Source organism: Sinocyclocheilus anshuiensis, unplaced genomic scaffold, assembly GCF_001515605.1.
Source record: "Sinocyclocheilus anshuiensis isolate Anshui unplaced genomic scaffold, SAMN03320099.WGS_v1.1 scaffold609, whole genome shotgun sequence".
In the NCBI taxonomy this organism is placed as follows: Eukaryota; Metazoa; Chordata; class Actinopteri; order Cypriniformes; family Cyprinidae; genus Sinocyclocheilus; species Sinocyclocheilus anshuiensis.
In genome coordinates this window covers 199,217-223,890 of record NW_015541011.1, presented here as the reverse complement: position 1 = coordinate 223,890, position 24,674 = coordinate 199,217, and the positions used below count along the sequence as shown (strand labels likewise).

At 36.6% G+C, this 24,674-nt stretch overlaps 1 protein-coding gene across 1 annotated transcript in view; it reads left to right on the top strand.

The window, feature by feature from the left end:
• LOC107690349 (pleckstrin homology domain-containing family A member 7-like) overlaps positions 1–24,674 on the top strand; it is a 108,088-nt gene that overhangs the window by 58,470 nt on the left and 24,944 nt on the right. The window contains exons 5-10 of the mRNA XM_016488649.1: positions 4,284–4,398; positions 7,471–7,575; positions 8,837–8,909; positions 11,730–11,830; positions 17,989–18,164; positions 23,192–23,659. Coding sequence (XP_016344135.1) covers positions 4,284–4,398; positions 7,471–7,575; positions 8,837–8,909; positions 11,730–11,830; positions 17,989–18,164; positions 23,192–23,659 — 1,038 coding nt within the window. The remainder of the gene's footprint in view (positions 1–4,283; positions 4,399–7,470; positions 7,576–8,836; positions 8,910–11,729; positions 11,831–17,988; positions 18,165–23,191; positions 23,660–24,674) is intronic.

The following is a 24,674-nucleotide window of genomic DNA, read 5'->3' as shown; positions in this document are numbered from 1 at the left end:
CAGGACACCGGCCCTCCAGGACCGAGTTTGGACAGCCCTGGCATAAACACATTGCATTACACCAAATACACAACATAATGTTCTTTTTAGCAACGGCATATGACCCCTTTAATGAACAGTGTGGAGAATATTAAAGCAATATTGATCAGCAGAATGTTTTAAGAGTGTTTGTCAGTTTGCATAAGTTCATAGCCCACCTGTTGACTGCCTGAGGGATTTCATTTGTCATCCAGGTCAGTGAGCATTTAAGGGAAAGTTCATTCTCTGTCTAATCGTGGGGAATTATACTTGACACATCACAGCAACTCTAATTTACTAAAAGCTTTTTGAAGTGAGCCTGTGATATTAAAAACATGTATCTCTAGTGTGAACAGAGCAGTACTGCATTAGAATGCTGTGTGACTGGTTGTCACTTTTGGTAGGAGCTTGTTTTCATATACGGTCTATAGCCATTAGCTTTACATAAATTGTAACTCCTACTGCCTGCATAGTCAGTCAGCTGATTACTAACAGTCATGGAACCTCATAAGTGACTGTGTTTTGCATTGGCAGCTACACACTAATAGCACTCTGTATGGCAGACCTAAAGGGATAGTTGACCCAAAATTGAAAATTCTGTCATCATACTCACCAGCATGCCGTTCCAAACCTGTATGCCTTTCTTCCTCTGTGCACAACAAAAGAAGATATTTTGAAGTATGTTGGTAACCAAACATTTTGGTTACCGTTGACCGTCATTCAAAACACTAAGGAGTGAAACACACTGTTCCCCTTTAGGAACTCGAGCTGCGTCGAGTCGCTTTGGGAACGCCCTTGCGTGACCGCGTTCTGAAGCACGTGTCAAATCAGTCCAATGAAGTAGCGAGACGTCCCGAGCGGGGTGACGTAAGCACCAGAAAGCATAAAGGTGCATCCGGCAGAGCGCAAACCAGCTTCTGCTCTTCAGTAGCGCTCTGTGTATGTGTCTGTCTATTTACTGTTGTCCGTCCGCACAAGCATATATATATATATATCAATCATGAAAAAATCTATATGGCGAGCGCTCCATTGGACTGATTTGACACGTGCTTCAGAACGCGGTCACGCAAGGGCGTTCCCAAAGTGACTCGACGCAGCGTCTCGTTCCCTCGGGGAACCATGGTTACATACGTAACCTAGAGACGTTTATCATGAATGTCACCATGCAGAGTTCCAGTCAGTTTTTAAGTGTTATGTTTTGCCACAGACATAACGTATCATATGCTAGCACTCAACTATACTATGACTAAGACTTCTGATTACATAGGAAGAGGATTTCACTTTTACACTGATGTGAAATTGTGGAAAACAACCTGAAATTCTAGCCATTGCTGTTTTCTTGCAGTTACAGTATGGTATGGCTAATTATGGGGAGTATGGGTTAACTTATTATACTCTCACTGTCGGGAGAAGAGTCTTTTTGCCTCGTTAGTAGCAACCATGTTTCATCCTTACATAATTATTTGTGTAACATTAATGTAGGGCTGCAGGATTTTTTAGAAAAAAAATAAACTAATTTTTCAGATAAATTTTGCGATTTAATTTTAATTAAACAGTTTAACAATTTAATTAAAATGTGTTCAGATTTAATTTCTTCTGCACAATTTGGTAAAAAAAATCAGTTGGGTCTGTCAAGCAATATAAATGTTTAATCTAATTAATTACATGATGTGCCGATTAGTTAATCTCAATTTTAGCTGAGAAATAACCCCTAATAAGTAATTTAAAGTCATTATTGTGTTAAATGAGAAAATGATTGAATAGACAAAAAAGTAGACAAAATGTAGCTTTAAAAAGAAATATTTTGATTCAGCATTGCATAAATAATGATAATAAATGGGTATTAATTCATTTTTTAATGAATATTGAAATATGAAATGGTTTTTAAAAATAAATAAAATGATACTTTACATATTAAAACCGCCAATAAGTTGTGGCAAGTCATTGTCTTAATGAGTGAGTCATTGAGTCAGTCATTCATTCAACCAATTTATTCAGAAACTAAACAATTGGCTGTCTTTATGAATGGGTCACCTAATCACTGGCTCATTCGTCTAGTTCAAAAACATGGATTCTTTCAAAACAACACTGTGTTTTGCTTGGAGATGCACAACAGTTCTGCTGTGGCTTTGTTTAGAACCGTTTTTTTTTTTTTCAAAGTTGAGCAAAACAGACAATATTGACAATATAGTTTTAAAATTTAACACAATATTAACCTATTTACTAACTATTTATTAACACAATATGGAACTATTGTATAAAATCAATATCACATGCTTGTGTGATATTACTAAACTATATCATATGATATAAATATAAAACAAAAACCCATAGGGGCATATAACTGCATTCTCATAGGCTACATCACATAGTCAGTCATCGTCTAGCATCATGTTTGTCAGCAACTGCGTTTTAACATGTTACTTTTTCCAAATTAATTGCACCAAATTAACATGTTAAATTAACAGCCCTAATAGCAATATGGCTATAAAACAATAATAATAATAATAATAATAATTATTATTATTATTATTATTATTATTATTTATCATGATTAAAATTATTATTATATTAGTAAATAAAAATATAAAAAAAGAAAAATGTATATTGTAATATTTCCACTGTAAAATTAAAATACTAATATCTATGGCTGTCTATCTATGGCTACATTTTCAAAAGTTAAACCAAGCTTTTATTTTGGTGAAAAACCTCAGAGACCTTAAAACTTATTTAACAGCCTCTTTATAAGCACGTTTCTTGACGAGTTTGGGAAGATCGTTGGAGCGTTGCATTTTCAAATGCAAGCTATAAGCTTTCCAAACTCAGAGCAGATGGAGAGATTTGTTCGTGTGGCGAAACAGTTACTGCTCTGAGAGACTGAAAACAATTCATCATAAGCTGCTCGCGTGTAAAAGGACACAGTGCTGTGCTTCATTCTGAAACACGCTGCAAATATATTTAAAGGGGTCATATGATGTTACTAAAAAGAATATTATTTTGTGTATTTGGTGTAATGAAATGTGTTTATGTGGTTTAAGGTTAAAAAAACATTATTTTCCACATACTGCACATTATTGTTTCTCCTCTATGCCCCGCCTTTCTGAAACGCGTCAATTTTTACAAAGCTCATCGGTCTGAAAAGCGAGGTGTGCTCTGATTGGCCAGCTATCTAGTGCGTTGTGATTGGCCGAATACCTCAAGCGTGTGACAGAAATATTACGCCCCTTACCATATTGTGATGCCCTGTCAGGCCGGAGCAACGAGACGAAAACATTAAAACCCATTATAAACGAGGCATTTGTTGCATCCAGTGGGGACATAATTACGGATTATAATGATTTATACATGTCATTGCATTGTTGCATCGCACCGCGTAAACATAAAACCATGTCTGCATTTGTCATCGGAGAAATGACAAACAACAAGCGCTACTCTACACTGCTCAAATCCTGCGTTTGAATCATCAGTGGCAAATTCTTTAATATAAAAAACGTACTTACAGTCATAACAGCAACATTGTAGTCTACTCTACCAGGATCAGGAAACAGCCCTCCATAAAATGCGCTGCACACATCTGAATATTTGGGTTGAACTGTTCTGGAACAGTGTTGTAAATACAACTTAACCACTGATTTCTAGTCATGTCCTCTTTTGGAAGGCCAAACAAAGTAGTTTCGCTTTCACAACGAAACACACAGCGTCACACATGGCGGGCTAGAGTGAGCAGAGGCGGGCGGGCTTGAGAACGGCGCGGCCAGCGGATTCGACGGAGTGGCCGGCGGGCTTGCAGCAACCACATGTGATGAGCCCGGGCTGGACTCCGCTTCGTCCACATTGAAAGCCGATCCGGCGATCCACAGCGCGAAGTTGATGTATTTTTCTTTCTTTGCGTGAACATTTGGGCGGCGTTATGCAAATCTTCCCACATCGTGACGTAGACATGTGGGGGCGTGTTAGAACGAGCCGTTTTAGGTAGGCGTGGTTGACTCAACTTTTATAAAGAATATCTCTTTGGATTTGAGACTTTAGTCTTTGCAACTTTACAGATCTTCTTTATGCACCAAGAGCTTGTATCACTTTAAAGAGAAAGGAAAAATTGAAATCGCATCATATGACCCCTTTAATTAAATTGCAGCCTTTGCTCGCACTAAGCCATATCACAATTTCGTTTTTAGTTTGATTCAATTGTGCAGCCTTAATGAAATGTGTTTAATGTAAAGCAGTTTAGCAGCGTAACAGACCCATCTCCGTGTTCTCCTCTGCAGGACTGGACGACACATGCTGAAGCAACCACAGACGACCACACGGCCCTCCAGCACCATTAGTGAGGCCTCGACTACCGTCACCTCTTCAACTCTGGACACCACTTCAGGCTCAAAGGTCAGTAAGAACCTGATCCTGTTGGACAGACAACAAAACTAGTCAAACGGAAAGAAAATAGACCTGATATTTTGTAGATAGAAGACTGTATGAGCAAGTTAGCTTGACAAGACTCCTGATGCTGATCATTCTCTATGCTTAGTTAGCATCTGTTCTGGTAATTAGAGTGTTTATTCCTCTGTGCTGAGGCATCAATTCCCTAGTGCTGGTGACACAAACACAGAGTGATCAGAACCCTTGACTAACATCTCTGAGCAGACAAAGAAGACCAATGAAATGGATTGCGATTCGTATTGTGAGTGATTTGTTGCATATCTGTATGCATTGTTTGGGATGTGATACACATGAGTTGAATAACATGCTTTTGCTTTTTTCCAGATATTTAAAGTGATAATCCACACAATAATTGCAATTCTGTTATTATTTAGGACAGTTCCAAACTTAAATATACTTTAATTTAATTTCTGTTTAAACTCGTATGTCATGTATTTAAATATAATGTAAGTACAACTTTGTAATGATGAAGTTGCATTTTAGTACATTGAAATATATTAACTTGAAATGTCATATCAGATAACACACTACAGTAAAAATTATAATCATGAACTTTACAAGTTTTTTAGTATCTTATTCAACATAAAAATAAGTGTACTTCTTTAAAACATGACAAAATCTTAATAAAGCAACGATTTAAAATGTACTTAAAAATGAAACTTTTTATTTGACATTATTACAAAGTCAAAGTCAAAGTGCACTTTTTAAAGTGTTCTCAAGTGTGTTAGGAAAACAGTTGTGAAAGTGTTCTTCTTTTACAATACCTTTTATTTCATTTATATTATATTATCTGCATGTACAGTTTTTAAATAAATATATATACTTTTAAGATTTAAGCTACACTACCAGTACACATTCAGTGCAATTAAACTCTCACACAAGGGCTTTTTCCACAAGGGGTATTTTTTTAGTGGAACACAAAAGTAGAAATTTTTGAAGAATATTTATACAGATCATAGTGACCCATATGTAAATTATTATTATTTTTTTAATTCTGGCTGCAAAAGCCAGATATGCACAAGTATAAATAGAAGTGAAGATTAGAAGAAAAAATGACTTTGATTAGAGGTCGACCGATATGGGTTTTTCACTTGCTGATGCCGATATTTAGAAATCAGGGCAGCCGATGGCCGATATATGATGCCGATTTTTTTGGCCGATATTTTTGCCGATTTTCTTTTTTTTTTTTTTTCTTCATCTCATAAAAGTGAGTTTGAGTAAATAGTAAATGATTATTGCAGGGGACAAGATAGTAATAGTAGTAGTAGCCTAATTCAGAGTAATAATACATGGCTCAAAACTTAAGCACCTTCTCAAAACAGTTCTGAAGCATACTTTTTGTTTATGTTTGCTGACAGACACCAGTGTTTCCCACAGACTTGCAAATGCAAATTAATTCTCCGCCAGCAGGAGGCGCTGTTGGAGCGGGAAATATAGCGGTTTCCCTGGTAACGGCTGTAATCTAATAAGCACTACGCTCACAGTCACAAACGCTACTTTTATCAGGCATTACAGGAAAGACAAAACGAAAATGACATCGAAGCGTTGCTGAAGACAGTCGGTTCTTTTCAAAGATACATTCATATAAAAACATCCGCGCTGCATTTTAATTTTGAAACGTGCAGTGCTCAGTTTATTCAACGAAGTATAAGCCTTTTGGGAAATCTATTTATGGTGGTGACGAGCCGCCACAAATAACTCAATGTATGGGAAACACTGGACACTGCTATAAGTCAAATGGCCAAGTGATAACAAAAATAAAAGAGTTCACACATATTACACAGCCCGCTGCTCATAACTGCTTAGAGTGCACTGGCCACGAGCGATGACATCGTGGATGCTATTGTCGGACCTACACACACATTTCATGAGGAAAGCTATCGGGCATGTTATAATCAGCCAAGAAGTTTCGTCTGAATTGCATGTGTTTCTACTTTCACATGCAAATGACTTGTTGCACTTATGAATATGATAACTTTCCGGCATCAATTCTAGTAGGGTAAAACGTAATTACTCTTTCAAAACGGTCTGTTTTGCCCTGCCATCATTAGCTGAAGCTGTGTGTGAACAAGAAGCGGCTGCAGAGTGTGAGTTGCTCCGTCTCGCACGCAACCAGAGAGAGATTCTCTGACATTCCGCAACAACACTTAGCTGCCTGCAGATGCGCCTGCCTATAAATCGGCCTACTTTGCAGCACAATCGGCCGATGCCGATTAATTAAAAAATGCCGAAAATCGTCCGATTAATCGGCCAGCCGATCAATAGGTCGACCTCTAACTTTGATTGTAGCTTGTACCTCATGCAAAACATGGACCATTTTATGACACTTTTTAGGATACCTTTTTCTTTTTCTTTTTGGAACATTACAGATACAGACACGGTCACTGGTGTATAGAACGAGTGTGAGAGGGACTGAATAATTGCAGAATTTTCATTTCGTTATTCCTTAAAAACTTCAATTAAAAATATATTTTAAACCATTTGTGAATCTTGTATCCCTCACATCACATATGCTTGACATGGATTATTCACATTGATCTAAAAAGCTAGACCTTTGCAATACAAAAACAGCAGTTGTATGAAGCTTATCGTTTTATAACGGAGGCCTTGGTAATATTATAATCATATCATCATCTTATGTTACCTCACAGAATGCGGGCGACTGCCATAGTTTATTAAAGAGCCGCCAAAGAATGCAGCAGCAGGAACGCTGCCTGTGTCATCTCCTGCCTGCGTTTGGACTGTTCTAGATGAATGAGTGCTTGTAGCTCTTGTCGTTGGCAGCGACAGCGTGCAGTGGTGATGTATTAGCCGTATGAGTGCTCTGGCATGTGTGAGTGGCGGGCAGCATGTAGGCTTACGTTGCTTTGCCCACAGAATGCCAGCGGATGGTGTGTAAGATCAGCTATGCACCCCTGGCAGATGGTCCAGACTAATAGGTGATGAATGAGCTTTCAATCCCCCAGTCATCTTCAGTTTATGTATGTGTGTGTGTGTGTGTGTGTGTGTGTGATATAGGGATCCAAGTCCAGTGGAAGGGTCCATAGCTTTGGCAAACGGGATCATGCCATAAAGCGGAATCCCAGTGTTCCTGTAGTGGTACGTGGATGGCTCTACAAACAGGTAAGAGGATTTGACCAATGCTTGTTTATTGGTTAACCAAACTTTTGCTTTCAAAGTATACTTTACATGACAAGTTTTCAGCCTTTACAGACCCAAGAAGCCAGATTGTCTCAGTAACACTTTATAATGTATTTGATTTATATCACCTTTCAAATGTTTGGAGTCAGTAGGAATTTTTTTTTTATATATATATATTTAAAAAAAAAAAGTATACTTTTATTCAGCAAGAATGCATTAAATTGACCAAAAGTAAAAAAAAAAAAAATTCTGTTACTAATAAATGCTGCATCACGGTTTTCAGAGAAATATTAAGCAGCACAACCATTTCAGCAATGGTAATAATAAATGTTTCTTGAGTGCCAAATCAGCATATTAGAAAGATTTCTAAAAGATCATGTGACACTGAAGACTAGAGTAATTTTTGCCATCACATGAGTAAATTTTATTTTAAAATATTTTAAAATAGAAAACAATTATTATAAATTGCAACAATATTTCACAATATTACTATTTTTACTGTATTTTTGATCAAATAAATGCAGCCTTGATGTGCATAAGAGACTTCTTTTAAAACTTTCATATGTTAGTTTACTTTAACGAATATTAGTATTACATAATGCTTAACAGATCATCAGTTAGAAGGTTATAGCTAGAAATTAGTTATTAAAAAAATCAGTTTTATACCCTGGAGGTTCTTCAGGGACATTCATGGACCCCTAGTTGAAATTTCTAGTCTTTTAGTCTTTCTAGACCAAATCATTCAAATTGGACGGACCAGAAAGATCAAAACTTCAATTTTATGAAGTTTGAAACCATTTTGTTTGACCACAAATCTGAATATTGGGGAAATGTGTCTTCCTAAACATCAGTAGTTGTGACACAGCATTTTTGGGCATCACAGGAACTTTTGAACAGTTGAAATGCGTATTTTGAGCTTTTAAACACATCATAAATGCGGTCTAGGTAGGCAGCTCATTTGGCTTTTCTTTTGTCTTTTTCAGTTATTCAGACACAAACACACATGCACACATGGGTCTTTCACGGCGTGAAAACATCAGGAGTGTATTTACATGGATAGTTTTTGATAATAGGCTTTGAAAAAACTCTTTAACTGGAAGTGAAACGGTGCTGTCAAGGGGAAGTGCTGCGAATTGCATGTTTGAAGTCTGTTTGAAGTGCTGTCTTTCCCCATCAGATGTCTTCACCTGCCTGAGTGTGTGTGTGTTTTCCCATCAGTGTTTGTGTTGCTTTGTACTTTCAGGACAGCTCAGGGATGCGGCTGTGGAAGAGAAAATGGTTTGTTCTAGCTGATTATTGCCTCTTCTACTATAAAGGTGGGTGGCTCTAGCAAACATCAAACAGAATCACATTTACACAGGGAAGCTTATAGTACCTGTTAACATTTCTCCCAGATAATGATTATTTGCATTATTTTGTTTGTAATAGCATGTTGGTCACTAAGTCCTAATTCTACTAATTGTACTTTCAATCTTTTAGCTATGTACTGTCCCCAGAGTTTAACATGATATATTTAGCAAACTCTAAGAGTAGTTTATTCAGGGAAATTAACATGATTTTTTTCGGTTGCTCATATCTATGCAGTTTCTTGGATCACACCAACTTGCTATTTCAGCTGACTCAAACCTTGTTTGTGTTATTATAAAGATTTTAAATCAGTTTAAGTTATTGTTATTATATATTGTTATTAGGTAAGTGAAGATAAAGAAAAATAAAGCAGTAAAAAAAATTCTATATTTGAAAGATATATTTCAAATATAGAATATAGATATATATATTTTTTCAGCATTGTCATGTGGAAAAATTCTCAGCAATGCAGGGAATGAGGAGATGGTAGCATCATTCAGGTTTCAGGGTTTCATACTACAGTACATCACACAATGGTGTGTGAGTTCATGACAGCATTGATAAAGCACAACTCCCTCATATGTGACCCTGGAGCACAAAACCAGTCTTAAGTCGCTGGGGTATATTTGTAGAAATAGCCAAAAATACATTGTATGGGTCAAAATTATTGATTTTTCTTTTATGCCAAAAATCATTAGGATATTAAGTAAAGATCATGTTCCATGAAGATATTTTGTAAATTTCCTACTGTAAATATATTAAAACTTAATTTTTGATTAGTAATATGCATTACTAAGAACTTCATTTGGACAACTTTAAAGGCGATTTTCTCAATATTTTGATTTTCTTTTGCACCCTAAGATTCCAGATTTTCAAATAGTTGTATCTCGGCCAAATATTGTCCTATCCTAACAAACCATACATCAATGGAAAGCTTATTTATTCAGCTTTCAGATGATGTATAAATCTCAATTTCGAAAAATTGACCCTTATGGCTAGTTTTGTGTAAAACATCCCTATGTAAAAACTTAATGACCTTCGAACTTCACTGTGGGAATCAGGCACAAGTCAACGATTGACTTGGTCACATGAGACCAGTGTATGGATTCCCATAGGCCTTTGAAAAGGCTAAATGAGTTTATTGTGCTTTGGCTACAGTAGGTAGTTCCGGTACGGATAAACAACATTGCATTTCATTTCTGCATATTGCATCTTACTGTGTTGTCATACTGTGTACTCTTATTCCAGTTTTTACTGGCTCTGAGACATTTGCTTGGTATTTCTCCTGTTCTTCTTCTAGCAAAAAAACACTCATCACGAAATGAAAGCTTAAAGTAAAGGCCTGATTATTTCAGGGACCTTGTCGCAAGTCCGTTGTTTTTGAATTTCTTTTAAAACCATGATTTGGTATTCCTTTTGTATCACTGTCCACTTTTGTGCAAAGGAATATGCCTCCTGACAGTTCTCTCCAAAGTTTTTCCATTGTTGTCAGCATTATGCCTGAGAATGAATGAACTTGCACCAGAAAATGTAAATGTTTTTCTTTTTTGTAACTTCTAAGAGGTTGTACTTAACATTTTGATAAGAAATCACTTTAAGAAAATCTTATTTCCCTGAATAATTTTGACATGCTTCTTTAGTAACTGATCAATCAGACTCTCTGGAAAATTTGTTAAGTGTCAGAGGTGGTGTACTCATTTTTTAGTTCACTTTTTAGTTTATGAAAGTACACTTTGTAGTATACTCTCAGTAAACTATCAGTTTAATATAGTTTTGTACTAGAAGTATACTTGTAAGGTTTCTTCAAGTTTTTCTGTATACTTGTCAGTATAAGCCAAGTATACTTAAGTATAAATTTAAGTATATCTCTGATAAGTACAAAAAAACTGAAAAGTATACTGAAAGTATACTCTTATTTTTAGATTAAAAGAAGTATACTAATAGTACAGTTGAATAAACCTCTATTTGGTGAGGGAGAGCTACATTATAAGAATAGTTCACCCCAAAAAAAGAAGATAATTCTGTCATTATATACTCACCCTCATGTCATTCCAAACCCTTATGCTCTTATTTTATTCATGCAATACAGTAGAATGAATTGTTACACAGCTCACCATACAGCTTATAGTAACTTTGTGTGAAAAACAGACTAAATTTAAGTTGTTAATCATTGATATTCTGATATATTCATATTATTCATAGAACTATATTCTGATATTAACAAAAATGACTAAATATATTCTTGTTTGAAATCATGCATTATTTATTTCTTGTCTGACATCAAATATCAGATCTACTTTCTTTCACCATTTGAAGCTTGTCAATGCATGTTTACTTATTTCCCCCGTCTGGTCATAATGGGATGTAATCCGTCCTCATTTTCCAGTCAGTCTGCTCTTCTCTGCCTCAGACCCCCAGCTCTCTGCTCACTCAAATGAAAGAGTCACCTGCCTCGGTTTGGAATCTCTCCTTCAAACAACCTAGAAGTATTTTTAACCCATTACTTCCTAATCCAGCCACCCATATTGTTTGTCAACCCACCACTCAATCTCTGTCTCAGACAAACCCACACATAAACACACTCTCACTCCCACACACACTAGCGTTCCACTGGAAAGAAATGGTCAGGGCGGAACAAGGAGGCAGAATGAGGCTGAACTTAAATGTGTGAAATGTGGTGTGAGAAACACAGGTCAGAGAGAATCGCATGCCAGGAAGGAAGAGAGAGTGAGAAAGACACCACGTCAAAACCAGACTGGTTGCTCAATTGGGTTGTTTTTTCCCCACAGACAGTCGTGAAGAGTCGGTGCTGGGGAGCATTCCTCTGCCCAGCTACACTATCGCTCCTGTGGGACCTGAAGATCACATTAGCCGAAAATATGCCTTCAAGGTAAGATTATTTTGACACAGATAGCAACACTTTTAAAAGAATTATAAAAGCTATTCACATTAAATTTGCAACCCTTAACTGTATGCTATGCAACAGTGTTTACATAGAAGGTATGCCTTAAAGGGACAGTTCACCCAAAAATGAACCTTTTTTTGTCATTTACTGTGGAACACAAAATTCTTTTTTTATGAATGTACTTTAGTGGTCATTCTTTTAAATACAAAAGGAACCATTCGACTTTGTTATCCACTTTTTGTGTTTTTGACACAGAACCAATAGTTCTCTCCAAAACATTTTTTAATGATGATGTAAATGATGAGAGGATTTTCATTTTCATGGGTGACTCTATAATTGTCCCAAGCAACCGATTAACCAAAGTAGCTATGTACTTATCACGAAATGAGCCTCTTCAGGGTAAAACAGGTCCTAAACTCCCTGTCACAATTTATATTTGGAATAATGACTGTAGATACTGTAAATGCTCATTCATCTCATTTTCCTTGCACTAGCTGCATCCTCTTCCCTAGTCAGCTGTGTCTTACTGTTTTGTCATGTGCAACTGCTGATTTTAAAGTCACTTTGAGTCACTCCCTGCTGTTATGAATATGCATGCTTCATTATCTTGCATGGCTTCAGCCCTGTGTATAGAACGCAGACAGAAATGAACCATTCAGTGCACTATCAATATTTTCATACCATTTAGAATACATTTTCCCCATGAAGGCCGTCTATTTGTATATAACCAATTACACAAGCTGTTTTTATACATATACAGCTCTTCTTTTTTGGTGCTTCTCTATGTGCGAGTGTTTTTGTAGGCGAAGACTAGTTCATGCGGTTTCATCCCCTGCAGCTTGTGTGGTTCATTGTTGTCCTCATGAGGTTCATGACACAGAGTGAATGTATGGGTCTGTTCTCATCCTGAGGGTAACAAGGTTACATAACCAGTCTACGTCTCTCTACTCAACTCCTTCCTGCCCCTGTTCTCAAAGCTGGAGAGAGATTTTTCAACGCGGGAGCGGAAAGAGACAACATTCCAGTTTTCAAGAAGAAGATCTTAACGCTTAATGGTTTAAAGTACACGTTGATCTCAGTTTGCACTTTGCAGCACTCCTCTTTCACTTTCCTCCCTTAACGGATAGTTTTACACAGCCTACGGTGTCACATCATTCTCCACAACTGTTGGCGAGGAGCTAGTAGTTGTATCACACTCTATTTAGAGGGTTACGGATCATTTGCCATAAGCTTCACACAAGAGAGAATGTTTACCTTGGTATCTGGATGTAGATTTTTGGTATTGAGTGACTCAGATGGGCAGCAATGAGTCTGTAATCTGTACTAATCCTCTATGAAAAAGAAGGCTTACCGCGGTGAATTCTGCTCAGCCAGCAAACTCACCCCACATGCTGGTAGATAGACACGGCCGAGTGCCAGAGTGCGTTTCACTGATTCTGCGATGAACTTCTAGATATCGGTACGAATGTGGGAAAGACCCAGGCTACTGAGCTCATCAAACTTCGGCTTTATTTCTGTTATGGCTTCTAACTGTGGGCATTTGTGCTTTGTGTTGCGGGCTGTTTTGTGGTCTGGCATTGTGTTTTGTGCTCTTTTTTGCTGCTGTTTGTTTCTGTCACCCGCTCATCTTGACGGTGCTGACAGTCCTTAAATGATACTGACAATTTCCCAGTACGTGTACATATCCTAAACAGGAAAAGCTTGTAGGTGTTGGTTCAGGTGACCAGTCATTGTCCTTTATTTGCTGAACTATGTCTTTCCTCTGTTCCCATTGGTGGGCTTCCTGCCTGTGATGAGTGACTGACAGTCCAGAAAGGCTCTGAGACACATTCAGCATCATCCATAAATAGGTAAAATTTTAACTCTACAGTTTCTCTACCTTAACCTCTGGCATGTGCAAACTCTTTGAGAATGTTTGTGACCTTTCTCACTGACATTATTTCCTCTTTTTGAGATGTGATGTGGGAAATTATTCTATTCAGAAAACAATAACCAGCAGACATTTAAGCAGTCTTAGGATATAGCTGTTTTTTTTAATTTTTTTATTTGCATATGAGACCTTGAGGAAACTGCATGTATCAGGTAATATTGTAATGTTTGGATTAGTTTACTGGGTCGGGGTTGCCACGGTTATTTCCAGACCAAGAAAAGTCATGGAAATAAATGGAATATGGAACATTGACACACTAAACTTAGTTATATCCTATATGTACATAGGATCATGCATGTACATATATTTATTGTGTTTACTTTCAAGTTGCTTGCAATAAACAGTTTTATTTTAGCCGCTTTTCCACTGTCAGGCCAAACTGTACTCATTGCTTAACCATTTGATTCTGTGCCTATCCAGCCAAGCTTGTACAGATATGGTTTCAGTTTCCACTGTAGGGCTGATAACCGAGCTCGTAACACTTACGCAAGTGTTTACATACAGTATGAGATGTAAATAGTGACCACTTGATGGAGAATTTCAAACAAATGACCAATCCTGAGTGATCACTACACGCATTCTACAAGCACAGTTCAGTTCCAGGTCGAGAACAGTGTGTAATCGAGTCAAACCAAGTGGAAATGTGAATGTAACCGTTCCTTACTGTTCTTAGAACCATTTGGCCCAATGGTGGAAAAGCCATTGGGCTTTTCATACCTAAAACACATCAGGAGAAGCATTTACATAATCATATGAATGCAAATACAGAATCTAACCATTAATTGAATTCAAATAGATTCTCATTGTGAACTGGACTGAACAGAATAGTTCTAAATTTGCAAAAATCGTTATTGAATCGTATCAAAAATCTATGAATCCTGAATTGAATCAATTCACACCCCTAACAGAGATATTTAACATATACCTTTCTAGAGAATACTAAATTTTGACTACTGTATCATCAAGACATGTATATTGTGCAGTGGAATCAGTTCAGTTGTAAGCCAATAGAGCTGTTAAATAAAAGCTCTCTTTACCAGGGCACTGCGTTCTTATAATGGATCGTGGATGACATAAGAGAGCATGCTTTTAATGAAAGGCCTGGTTAATCTAAAAGCATCTTCAAATAGTCCTACATGCTGCAGGGTGCCAAAAAGAAAGGAAGCTGCATGCTATTGTTAGCTCTTTGTTTTGTCTCCTGTGTGTACACAGCTGTGTTTTTGTGTGCACATACAGTAATTTTGCCTGTTGGATCATACTAATAAGTTATGATTTAATCTGATCTGAATTATGATTTAATATCACATAGAATTAAACTTTTGGTTAGCTAAGTTTAGCTTAGTTTTTCAACAATGTAAAAATCTTTACTGACATTTTTGATCAATTTAATGTGTTTTTGCTGAATAGCAATGATAAAAAAAACTTTCTGACCCTAAACTTTTGAAGTGCAGATGGAACATTTTCTGTGTGCATACAGGTGCATCTCAATAAATTAGAATGTCGTGGAAAAGTTCATTTATTTCAGTAATTCAACTCAAATTGTGAAACTCGTGTATTAAATAAATTCAATGCACACAGACTGAAGTAGTTTAAGTCTTTGGTTCTTTTAATTGTGATGATTTTGGCACTCACCAGACCTGAACCCCATAGAGAATCTATGGGGTATTGTCAAGAGGAAAATGAGAAACAAGAGACCAAAAAATGCAGATGAGCTGAAGGCCACTGTCAAAGAAACCTGGGCTTCCATTCCACCTCAGCAGTGCCACAAACTGATCACCTCCATGCCACGCTGAATTGAGGCAGTAATTAAAGCAAAAGGAGCCCCTACCAAGTATTGAGTACATGTACAGTAAATGAACATACTTTCCAGAAGGCCAACAATTCACTAAAAATGTTTTTTTTATTGGTCTTATGAAGTATTCTAATTTGTTGAGATAGTGAATTGGTGGGTTTTTGTTAAATGTGAGCCAAAATCATCACAATTAAAAGAACCAAAGACTTAAACTACTTCAGTCTGTGTGCATTGAATTTATTTAATACACGAGTTTTACAATTTGAGTTGAATTACTGAAATAAATGAACTTTTCCACGATGAATTTATTGAGATGCACCTGTACATAAAAAAAAAAAAAATGATGGCCAATTCTGATTTATCTTTCTTAACTTAACATTATATAATGGATTTTATCTGTTCTCAGACATTCTGCTGAAGTTAAAGTAATAGTTCACCCCAAAATTTTTATTTTGTCATCATACTCTCCCTCATGTCATTCCAAACGTGTATGACTTTTTGTCTTTCATGGAACACAAATAGAAGTGTTTTCAATAATTATTCACACAGCTTTTTCTCATACAGGGAAATCACACAGTGACTAGAGTCTGTACAGCTAAATGTAATTATAAAAGCAGTCCATATGACATGTGCACTGTATTCCAAGTCTTCTGAGGTTATTGGGCAAAAAGCTGAAGTCATTATCCACTGAAAACTGCCTTAGGCCATGTGAATGACACCAGATGCTATGACAGGATTTTTTCAACTTACATTTCTGTCTTTTTGTCACATAACGCTTAAGAAGGCTTGGAATGGACTAGTTGCATGGATTAGTTTTATTGTGCATTTTTGTTCCTTATGGTACAGCCCTTGGTCACTGTATACACTTGTAAGGAAAACAGCAGCATGCACATTCATCAGAATGCCGCTTTGTGTGTTCTGTGTAAGAACGACTGGTTCACTGGTTTGAAATGGCATGAATATTAATAAAATAAAGACACTAATTTTATTTAAAAACATGAGTCTCATTTGTCTGAAGAAATTAGATAGGGATTACTTCAGTGGATGTTTTAGCTGGGTATTTATCATCTAGTCATCTGAAGTGGTCCAGGCCCCCTGTATGATTCAAACCGATCAGCCATCTGTCTGCGTTTTACAGCCTCATTGCAGAGCTTTCCCTCAGTGGACCATTAAAACACAGGCAGCAGCTTAGCACCTCACTGCTTGCCTTTAATGAGCTAGTCATGTAAACACGCGTGTCTTCATACGATGTATTTTGTGTTGTGCTTTCTGCTCACACTTAGAGAGAAAAGAAATGAATTGGTGAAGAAACGAGACTGGATGTCTCTAATGAACCATAATTGTCTCTTTGTTTTGTTTTACGTAATCGAATGCAGCGCAAGTTACTCTCTCTCTGAATCTATTTTTAATGAGGAAATTGCAGGCTGAGTTCATGTTAATTAAAACAGTGTCTGTGCTGTTTTGTTGAATGGCAGTTTGCCTGTGTGTTTTATTTTAGTTATACGTAAGTAAAAAGGAAAAAATATATTATATTATATTATATTATATTATGTTATGTTATGTTATGTTATGTTATATTATATTTTATAAATTCATATTCAATAACTTGCAATTTGTGCAACACTGATGTGATGCTACCGAAATTATAACATTTAAATTATAACTTATTCATAGTTGTTGTCTTTATATAAATAAACTTGTCTTTGAAAATATTTTATGACATATTATTATTTATTATAGTATGTTCAAAGCCATACTTTCTTTGCTTTACTTTTTAATGACTTTACTTTTAATTAATTAATTAATTTATATATATACTTAATATAACACAGGGGTAAAATATATTAAATTTATTATGTTTTACTATATTTTATTATATTTTTACCTTGTATATTATATTATATTATATTAATTAGTAGCATATAATTTGTGCAACACAGAAACTGTGATAACATAAACATAACAGTAGTAGTCTTTATATAAATAAACTTGTCTCTTCTAATACCATATGACTTTTTTATCACTTATTTTAATATTTGCAAACGTGTACTGTCTTCGCTTTACTTTTATTGGGTGGTGTGCTTATTGTAACAAATCTGACCTTTGGTCTAGTCGTCTGTCCTTCATGCTGATTCATATCGTTGTTCCTGTATCTATTATGTATTACCTAACTGAAAAGTTATTTAAATCGGTGTGTATATGTGTTTCTTATCACAGTTTGGCCTTGGCTTGATCGGCATTTGCTCCTTTATTCATTCTGACTTCCTGTGTCTCATCAGTATGTCCGCTGTGTTGTATTCCTCCACGCTTCTAATTATCATGCTGAAATCTCAGATGCTCCTCTGGCCAATACTTATCTGCTGATGCAGTGTTTCTCCTTTTCCCAGGGCTGGACTGATTTTAGTGCTTTCTCTCTTGCAGGCTACACACACAGGGATGCGCTCCTACATTTACAAACAAAGCTCTGTGATTGGCTCGCAGGCGGAGCACACTGGGATGAGGACGTACTATTTCAGTGCGGACACACAGGAGGACATGAATGGCTGGGTCAGGGCCATGAACCAGGCTGCACTGATGCAAACCCATACAGTGAAGAGGTCAGTGAGTCACGAAACTTTTCAAAAACATTTTCTTAACCAGTATTGTGTTTTTTATGGCCAGGAAAAACATCTAAATGTCATTCAAACAAGAATTTACTTAAGGTTGTTTCACAGAATACATATTTGACATTTGTTTTGTATCAACAAATTCTTTTTTGTCTTGTTTTAAACATTAATCTCATAACATTTAGAGCTAAATTTAAGATTTACTGTATGTGTGCGAATTGCATGTAAAGTTTCCATCCATGTGAATTACACAGTTTTGGCATAATCTAATAAACTATAAGTGATGCTTAATTGTCAGGCATGCATAACTGAAATGGGTAACATTTCTCCAAAAGTACTAATAAATTTAATCAGGTTTATATATTTATAATCAATAAATCCAGTTTGTTTCAATCTCATACATTTTAACTAACTGAAGATTGCCCGTTCCACATCTAGCCATATTTTAACCATGTTCATACTTTTGAACTGAATAAATGTAGCTGTTTTCACAATGAACAGATTTATGTTGATTCTAAGAAAAAAAAGAAGAAAAAAGAAAATAGTATTAAACTATTGTCATGCCATTATGTTTTTGAGTGCAGAACTCGTACTTGTTTCATATATGTATGACTGACAAAGATGCATCCCATTTTATTAGTTTATTCATTTAAATTAGTTTAAATCTGTATAAAACAAATAGAAGGAAATTTTATATGCAATTCAAATAAAAAATAAAAACATGAAATAAAAAGTGCTGATTTAGTTATACGTTTTTCTTAATTTTTCTATATTTTAATCTAAAAATGTGAATTTTGTGTGATTAAATGTTCATTTGCAGCTGTTTTCTCAAGTGTTTGTTAAATAGTGTATGTGTTTGTGTTTAAAGTGTACTGTCAAATGCAGTGTGTGTCAAGGGACGTTGTGAGTCTGTGAGTGTTTGTCGGGTGTCAGTCTTGTTGATTGACAGCGAGGCCGCAGTGTATCTTGCTCTGCCAGTGCAGAAGACCAGACGGGTACTGAGCAGTGACTCAGCTTTCTATCTCTCTGTTCTCTGGGCTGGCCTCACTTCTTTGAGACAGTCACAGAGCCCAAACTCAGCTCAGATGTGGACTGAGTACTCGAATAGTCAAAATGACAAAATACTTATCCCTAGTTCAGATACTATAAACATGAATAGGAATAGTCTGGAGTCGCACTTTTTTAAAATACGGTCAATCCCAAACACTGACTGTGTGAACATAGGCTGCATAAACATGTATATGGTTTAACCATCTCTCAAGACCATCAGTGCACTCTTTTGACATGTGTAATGCATGTCGCCCAATTTCAGCCATAAAAGATTGAATAGTTAGCTGTCACTGCTGGTGATGTTGTTAACCAAGGCACCAAATTGGGATCACGGTAAGATCTTTGAGTTGTCATAGCAGCCCAACACTAATGAGACTAGTGTCAGCTTGAGCTGGCAGTCAGCGAGGCAGAAAATTAGACTGTGATAGTCCAAGATAAAAACGCCATTCTGAGTCATTTCTTTTCATAGAGTGGTTTTCATTCTCATAGATGCCCTTATGTTTGTGTTTTCCCTTTCTCCTTTGCCAGAGTTGTTTTGCGAATACCATTGTTTGGTGATTTGAAAGGAATCAGTCATGCATACGCCTTGCCGTTTCATGTCCTACTGTAGGAATGTGGGATTCATATTTTCGGAGAATCTCTGTAGGCTTTGTTTTGGTCCAGCCTATTTGCACATGTGGCTATTTGTGCAAATACTCTGAGTAAATTATCTGCAATACGCCCACGAAGTACACATGCACTTTGTTCAATTGCACAAACCTCTTAGTTCCCTTTATTTGGGTAAATCATAGTTGACCAGTTTGAACACCTTTGAGAAGAAGTGCGCTAAAACGTACAAGTAAATGGGTACTTGTACAGTACTTCAAATCTTACAAGTATATAAAAATACTGTACATCTAGATAATATAATATTAATATAGGCCACTTAACTGTACTTACAGAGTACACTTTCACACACTTTGTAAAAGTATTGTACTTTGTCAAATGTTAAATTAAATGTTTTCCTTTTAAGTAAATTTTTAAATAATTGTTTTAAAGGCACACTATGTAAGATTTTTTTATTAAAATATCCAAAAACCATGAACATGATTTCTGCTCGAGCCCCGTCGGATTGCATCGGCTGTGGGGATGAAGACAACAGCTCCCATGATTCCACACTCAGTCACAGCGTCATCTAACTACGCCTTTGTTTCTTTGTTTATTTTGAATACGCGCCCTCCAGCGGCAAAAATGACATATTGTGCCTTTAATCATTCTTTGTCATGCATTATACAGTAAAAGTACATTTATTTTGATGTTAACTAACATATTGAAGCACATAAAGTACTTTATTATAATTTTAACTGTAGTGTTACTTGATGTTGCATTTCAATTTTAATATTTTATTTATTTACTACATTTTAAATGTACTAAATTGCAGCTTCATTATTACAAATGTGTAAATACAAATATATTTAAATCCATGACATGCACGTTAATAGAAATTACGTTATATTTTAGTCTGTAAAATATAATTAATGCTTGTTGGTATATTGGGCAGTACACTTTCACCATATTTCAAAGACAATAGAAGTAATTATCCAATTACATATAATTAAGTACTACTTTAGTGGGATAAAAAGCACTCTAAAGTTCAGCATATTGCATTTATTATAAATTTAAACTATAATACATTTTCATATAATTGCAATTAACATGCAATTAAGTGTCTGAAAAAGTATGTTCTTTTATTATTTCCATGAAGTGCTTTTTTTTTTAAAGTATGCTAAAGTATACTTTTTTCTCACAAGGGAATGAATCATATCTAAATATTAGAATAAATGCATCTCTTCTCAATCAGTACCCAAACAATTACATCTCTATACCATAGATATTATCAGGCCTAAAGGAACATCTTTTCATGTTAAAATGCAGATGGAGATTTGGCTGTTGTAGACTTTGAGTGTGTCTGAATGCAAAGAGCCACTGGAGGCTATTTCTTTTTAGTCTGTGCAGCTTGGATATTATTAGTCTGACTGTAGAGTGAGCTCCAGTAGAGATAGCCAAGCTCCCAGTGGCCATGTCTTCTCCAAATGTAGATTCACTCAGGGCCTGATTTAATCATGTCACATTTAGACTGCTATATATGGACGATTTGAAGCTGGAATTAATTTTACGTGGTGGTACTGAATCATTTTTCATTCCACAGTTCTTGTTTGAAGAAACCAAGCAAAGTGTATTTGCAAAGTTCAACAGACTATTTAGTGCTCATTGTGGCAGTAAGGCTTTGCTTCTAACTGATACTTAAGCATTACATTTACCTCTGCAGAGCAATCACATGACTTTGATATTAACTAGATTTTACATTTTCATAAGAAAATGTGTGGCGCTTGTGCAAAACTCACTTCTACAATGCTAGATTCTTGTAGGCTTTTGGTTGCTACGTAGTTGGGTGTTGCTATGTGGTTGCTACGGTTTTCTGAGAGGTAACAGGACATTTCTATGCGACAGAATGGTGTTTTGAGTGTTTTTAGTGAGTTGCAATGCAGTTGCTAGGGTGTTGTGGGTGGTTGCCAGGGCATTACTATGCAGCTGCTAAGGCGTTGTGCATGTTTATAGTGGGTTGATATGAAGTTATGGGCAGTTGTCAAGGCTGTAGAGTTGGTTAATCATTGTTGTTTTTTTTCAGCTACAAAGGTATATTGTGTGTTTTTAAACAGGTTGCTATGTAGTTTCTAGGGTGGGTGGGTGGTTGCTAGCGAGTTAGTATGTGGCTGCTAAAGTGTTCTGAGTGTTTTGGTCGGGTTCCTATGCAGTTGGTAAGGTGGGTGGTTGCCAGGATGTTATTATGCCAGGGGTGTTTTTGGCAGGTGGCTATGCAGTTGTTGGGGTGTTGTGGGTAGTTGCCAAGGCATTACTAGTATGCAGCTACTAAAGTGTTCTAAATTTTTTAGAGGGTTTGCTCTGCAGTTGCAGGTGGTTGCCAGCACCAGCTAAGGAATTCTTAGTGTTTTTGGTGGGTTGCTATGCACTTGCTATTGTGGGTAACCACCCAGGGTGTTGTTATGCAGCTGCTAAAGTGTTCTGAGTGTTTTTAGTGAGTTGCTGGGTGTTGTGGATGGTTGCCAGGGCATTACTATGGAGGTGCTAAAGTGTTGTGAGTGTTTTTAGCAGGTTGCTATGCAGCTGCTAGTTTGTTATGGGTGGTTGCCAGGGCAGCTGCTAAGATGTTCTGAGTATTTTTAATGGGTTAATATGCAGTTGCTAGCGTATTGTGGGTGGTTGCCAGGGCATTACTACTGTGTTTAGCTGCTAAGGAGTTCTGATTGTTTTTGGTGGGTTGCTATGCTGGGTGGTTGTCGCTGCTGAAGTATTCGGAGTGTTTTTAGTGGGTTGCTGGGTGTTGTGGATGGTTGCCAGGGCATTACTCTTTAGCTGATAAGAAGTTCTGAATGTTTTTAGCAGGTTGCTATGCAGTTGCTAGTTTGTTATGGGTGGTTGCCAGGGCAGCTGTTAAGATGTTCTGAGTATTTTTAGTGGGTTAATATGCAGTTGCTAGCGTGTTGTGTGTGGTTGCCAGGGCGTTACTACTGTGTGTAGCTGCTAAGGAGTTCTGATTGTTTTTGGTGGGTTGCTATGCAGTTGCTATGGTGGGTGGTTGTCGCTGGTAAAGTGTTCGGAGTGTTTTTTGTGGGTTGCTGTGTGGTTGCTGGAGTATTGTGAAGTGTTGTGTAAAACGTGAATCCTGGAGCTTAACGAGACTAGAGTTGTGAATCTAAATAAGACAGTTTACAGTTATTGATATATTTAGTTTCATGAGCAGATTCCCTCACGTGTGAAGGCTGGGTTACTGTATGGTCCAGACTCCATGCTGTGGAATGGTGTTAATCTAACAGACCTGACATGTGATCCAGCAGCATGATAAAAGTATCATATAATAGACTCATAAAACCTCACTGACCTTTGCACGTCATGTTTTTGCCACACAGAGACGAGTCGGATCATCCAGACCAAGTGAACATTTCCGAGAAACTCAAGCAGCAGGCTGTTCCTCAGACCAACCACATCAACAGCTTCGTGATTCCAGAACCCAAAGTCATCCAAAGTGACAGGCTGCAGGAGGAGAAGCAGGAAGGATTTGTTGGAGAAGTGGAGATTAGGGTTGCTCCAAGAGAGATGGAGCAGGCGAGGGGTAAATCTCCAGCGAGCAGGATAGTGGAGGTGGAGGTTTTAGCTCCAGGGTCAGCACCGGAATCCCAAGTTCCCTCTCGAGCTCCTTCCAGGGCTGTCTCGACCCCGCCAGTGCTGAGGAACGGTACACCCACAGAGCAGAACGGCATGCCTGGGTATCAGAGGGGGCCTACACCTTCTTCTCAAACTCCTGTTCAGGTTCAGAGGAGGAGTGCACTGGAGCAGGTGGAGAACTGGGTCAAAGTACAGAAGGAAGAAAGCCAGGGGTGAGCGTACACATCTGTCGCATATTTTTACTACGGCTAAATTCAGATTAGTATACTTTTCTTACTATTTCTGCCATGTAATGATAGGGCATAAGTAGTTGGAGTAGTATGGTGGTATGCTTCTCCGAATTCAGTCACAGACACACTGTACAGAGAGTAGTTAGAAGAGTTAGATGTTACTGTGAAGAGTCATGGGATGTATCGCCCCCAAGTGGTTGAAAGCTTACTAAATCATCATCACAGTAAACAGCACCCCAATATTTAGTTTGTCAAGTAGACATGAAATGCCATTCACAATTCATTTTACGTTTGTGTGAATTTTAACAAGACAAGTCTTGCACTTTTCTGTTTTAAGCATCTGGATGTGTTTGAGTTGTGAAAATTGGAAAGGTTGGAAAAAATATTTGATGAAAAGACATTTTATGTTCTTTAGAATAAAATACAGCAAACCCTCAGTAAGACTAGGGCTGTTCAATAAAATAAATACACTGCGATTTAAAAGTTATGGTTCAGTAAGATTTATTTATTTATGTGAATGTTGAAAGGCTTTTTTTTTCCAGCTAGGATGCATTAAATAGATTAAAATTATTGACAGTAAAGACATTTATAATGTTACAAAAGTTTCATAAAATAAATGTTATTTTCAACTTTCTTTTTATTAAAGAATCCTGAAAAAATATAATAATAATATAATAAATATAAAAAATAAAAATATAATAATAATAAGAAGAAATGTTTCTGGAGCACCAAATCAGCATATTAAAATGATTTCTAAAGGATAATGTAACACTGAAGACTGGAGTAATGACGGTTGAAAATTCAGCTTTGCCACCACAGGAATAAATTAAATTTTTATTTACATTTCTTTATTCATTTACATTTCTATTTTAATATATTAAAATAAAAAGACAGTTATTTAAAATTGTAGTAATATTTCAGTTTTACTGTTTTTACTGTATTTTTAACCACTAATTGTAGCCTTGGTGAGCATAAAAGACTTCTTTCAATAAAAATT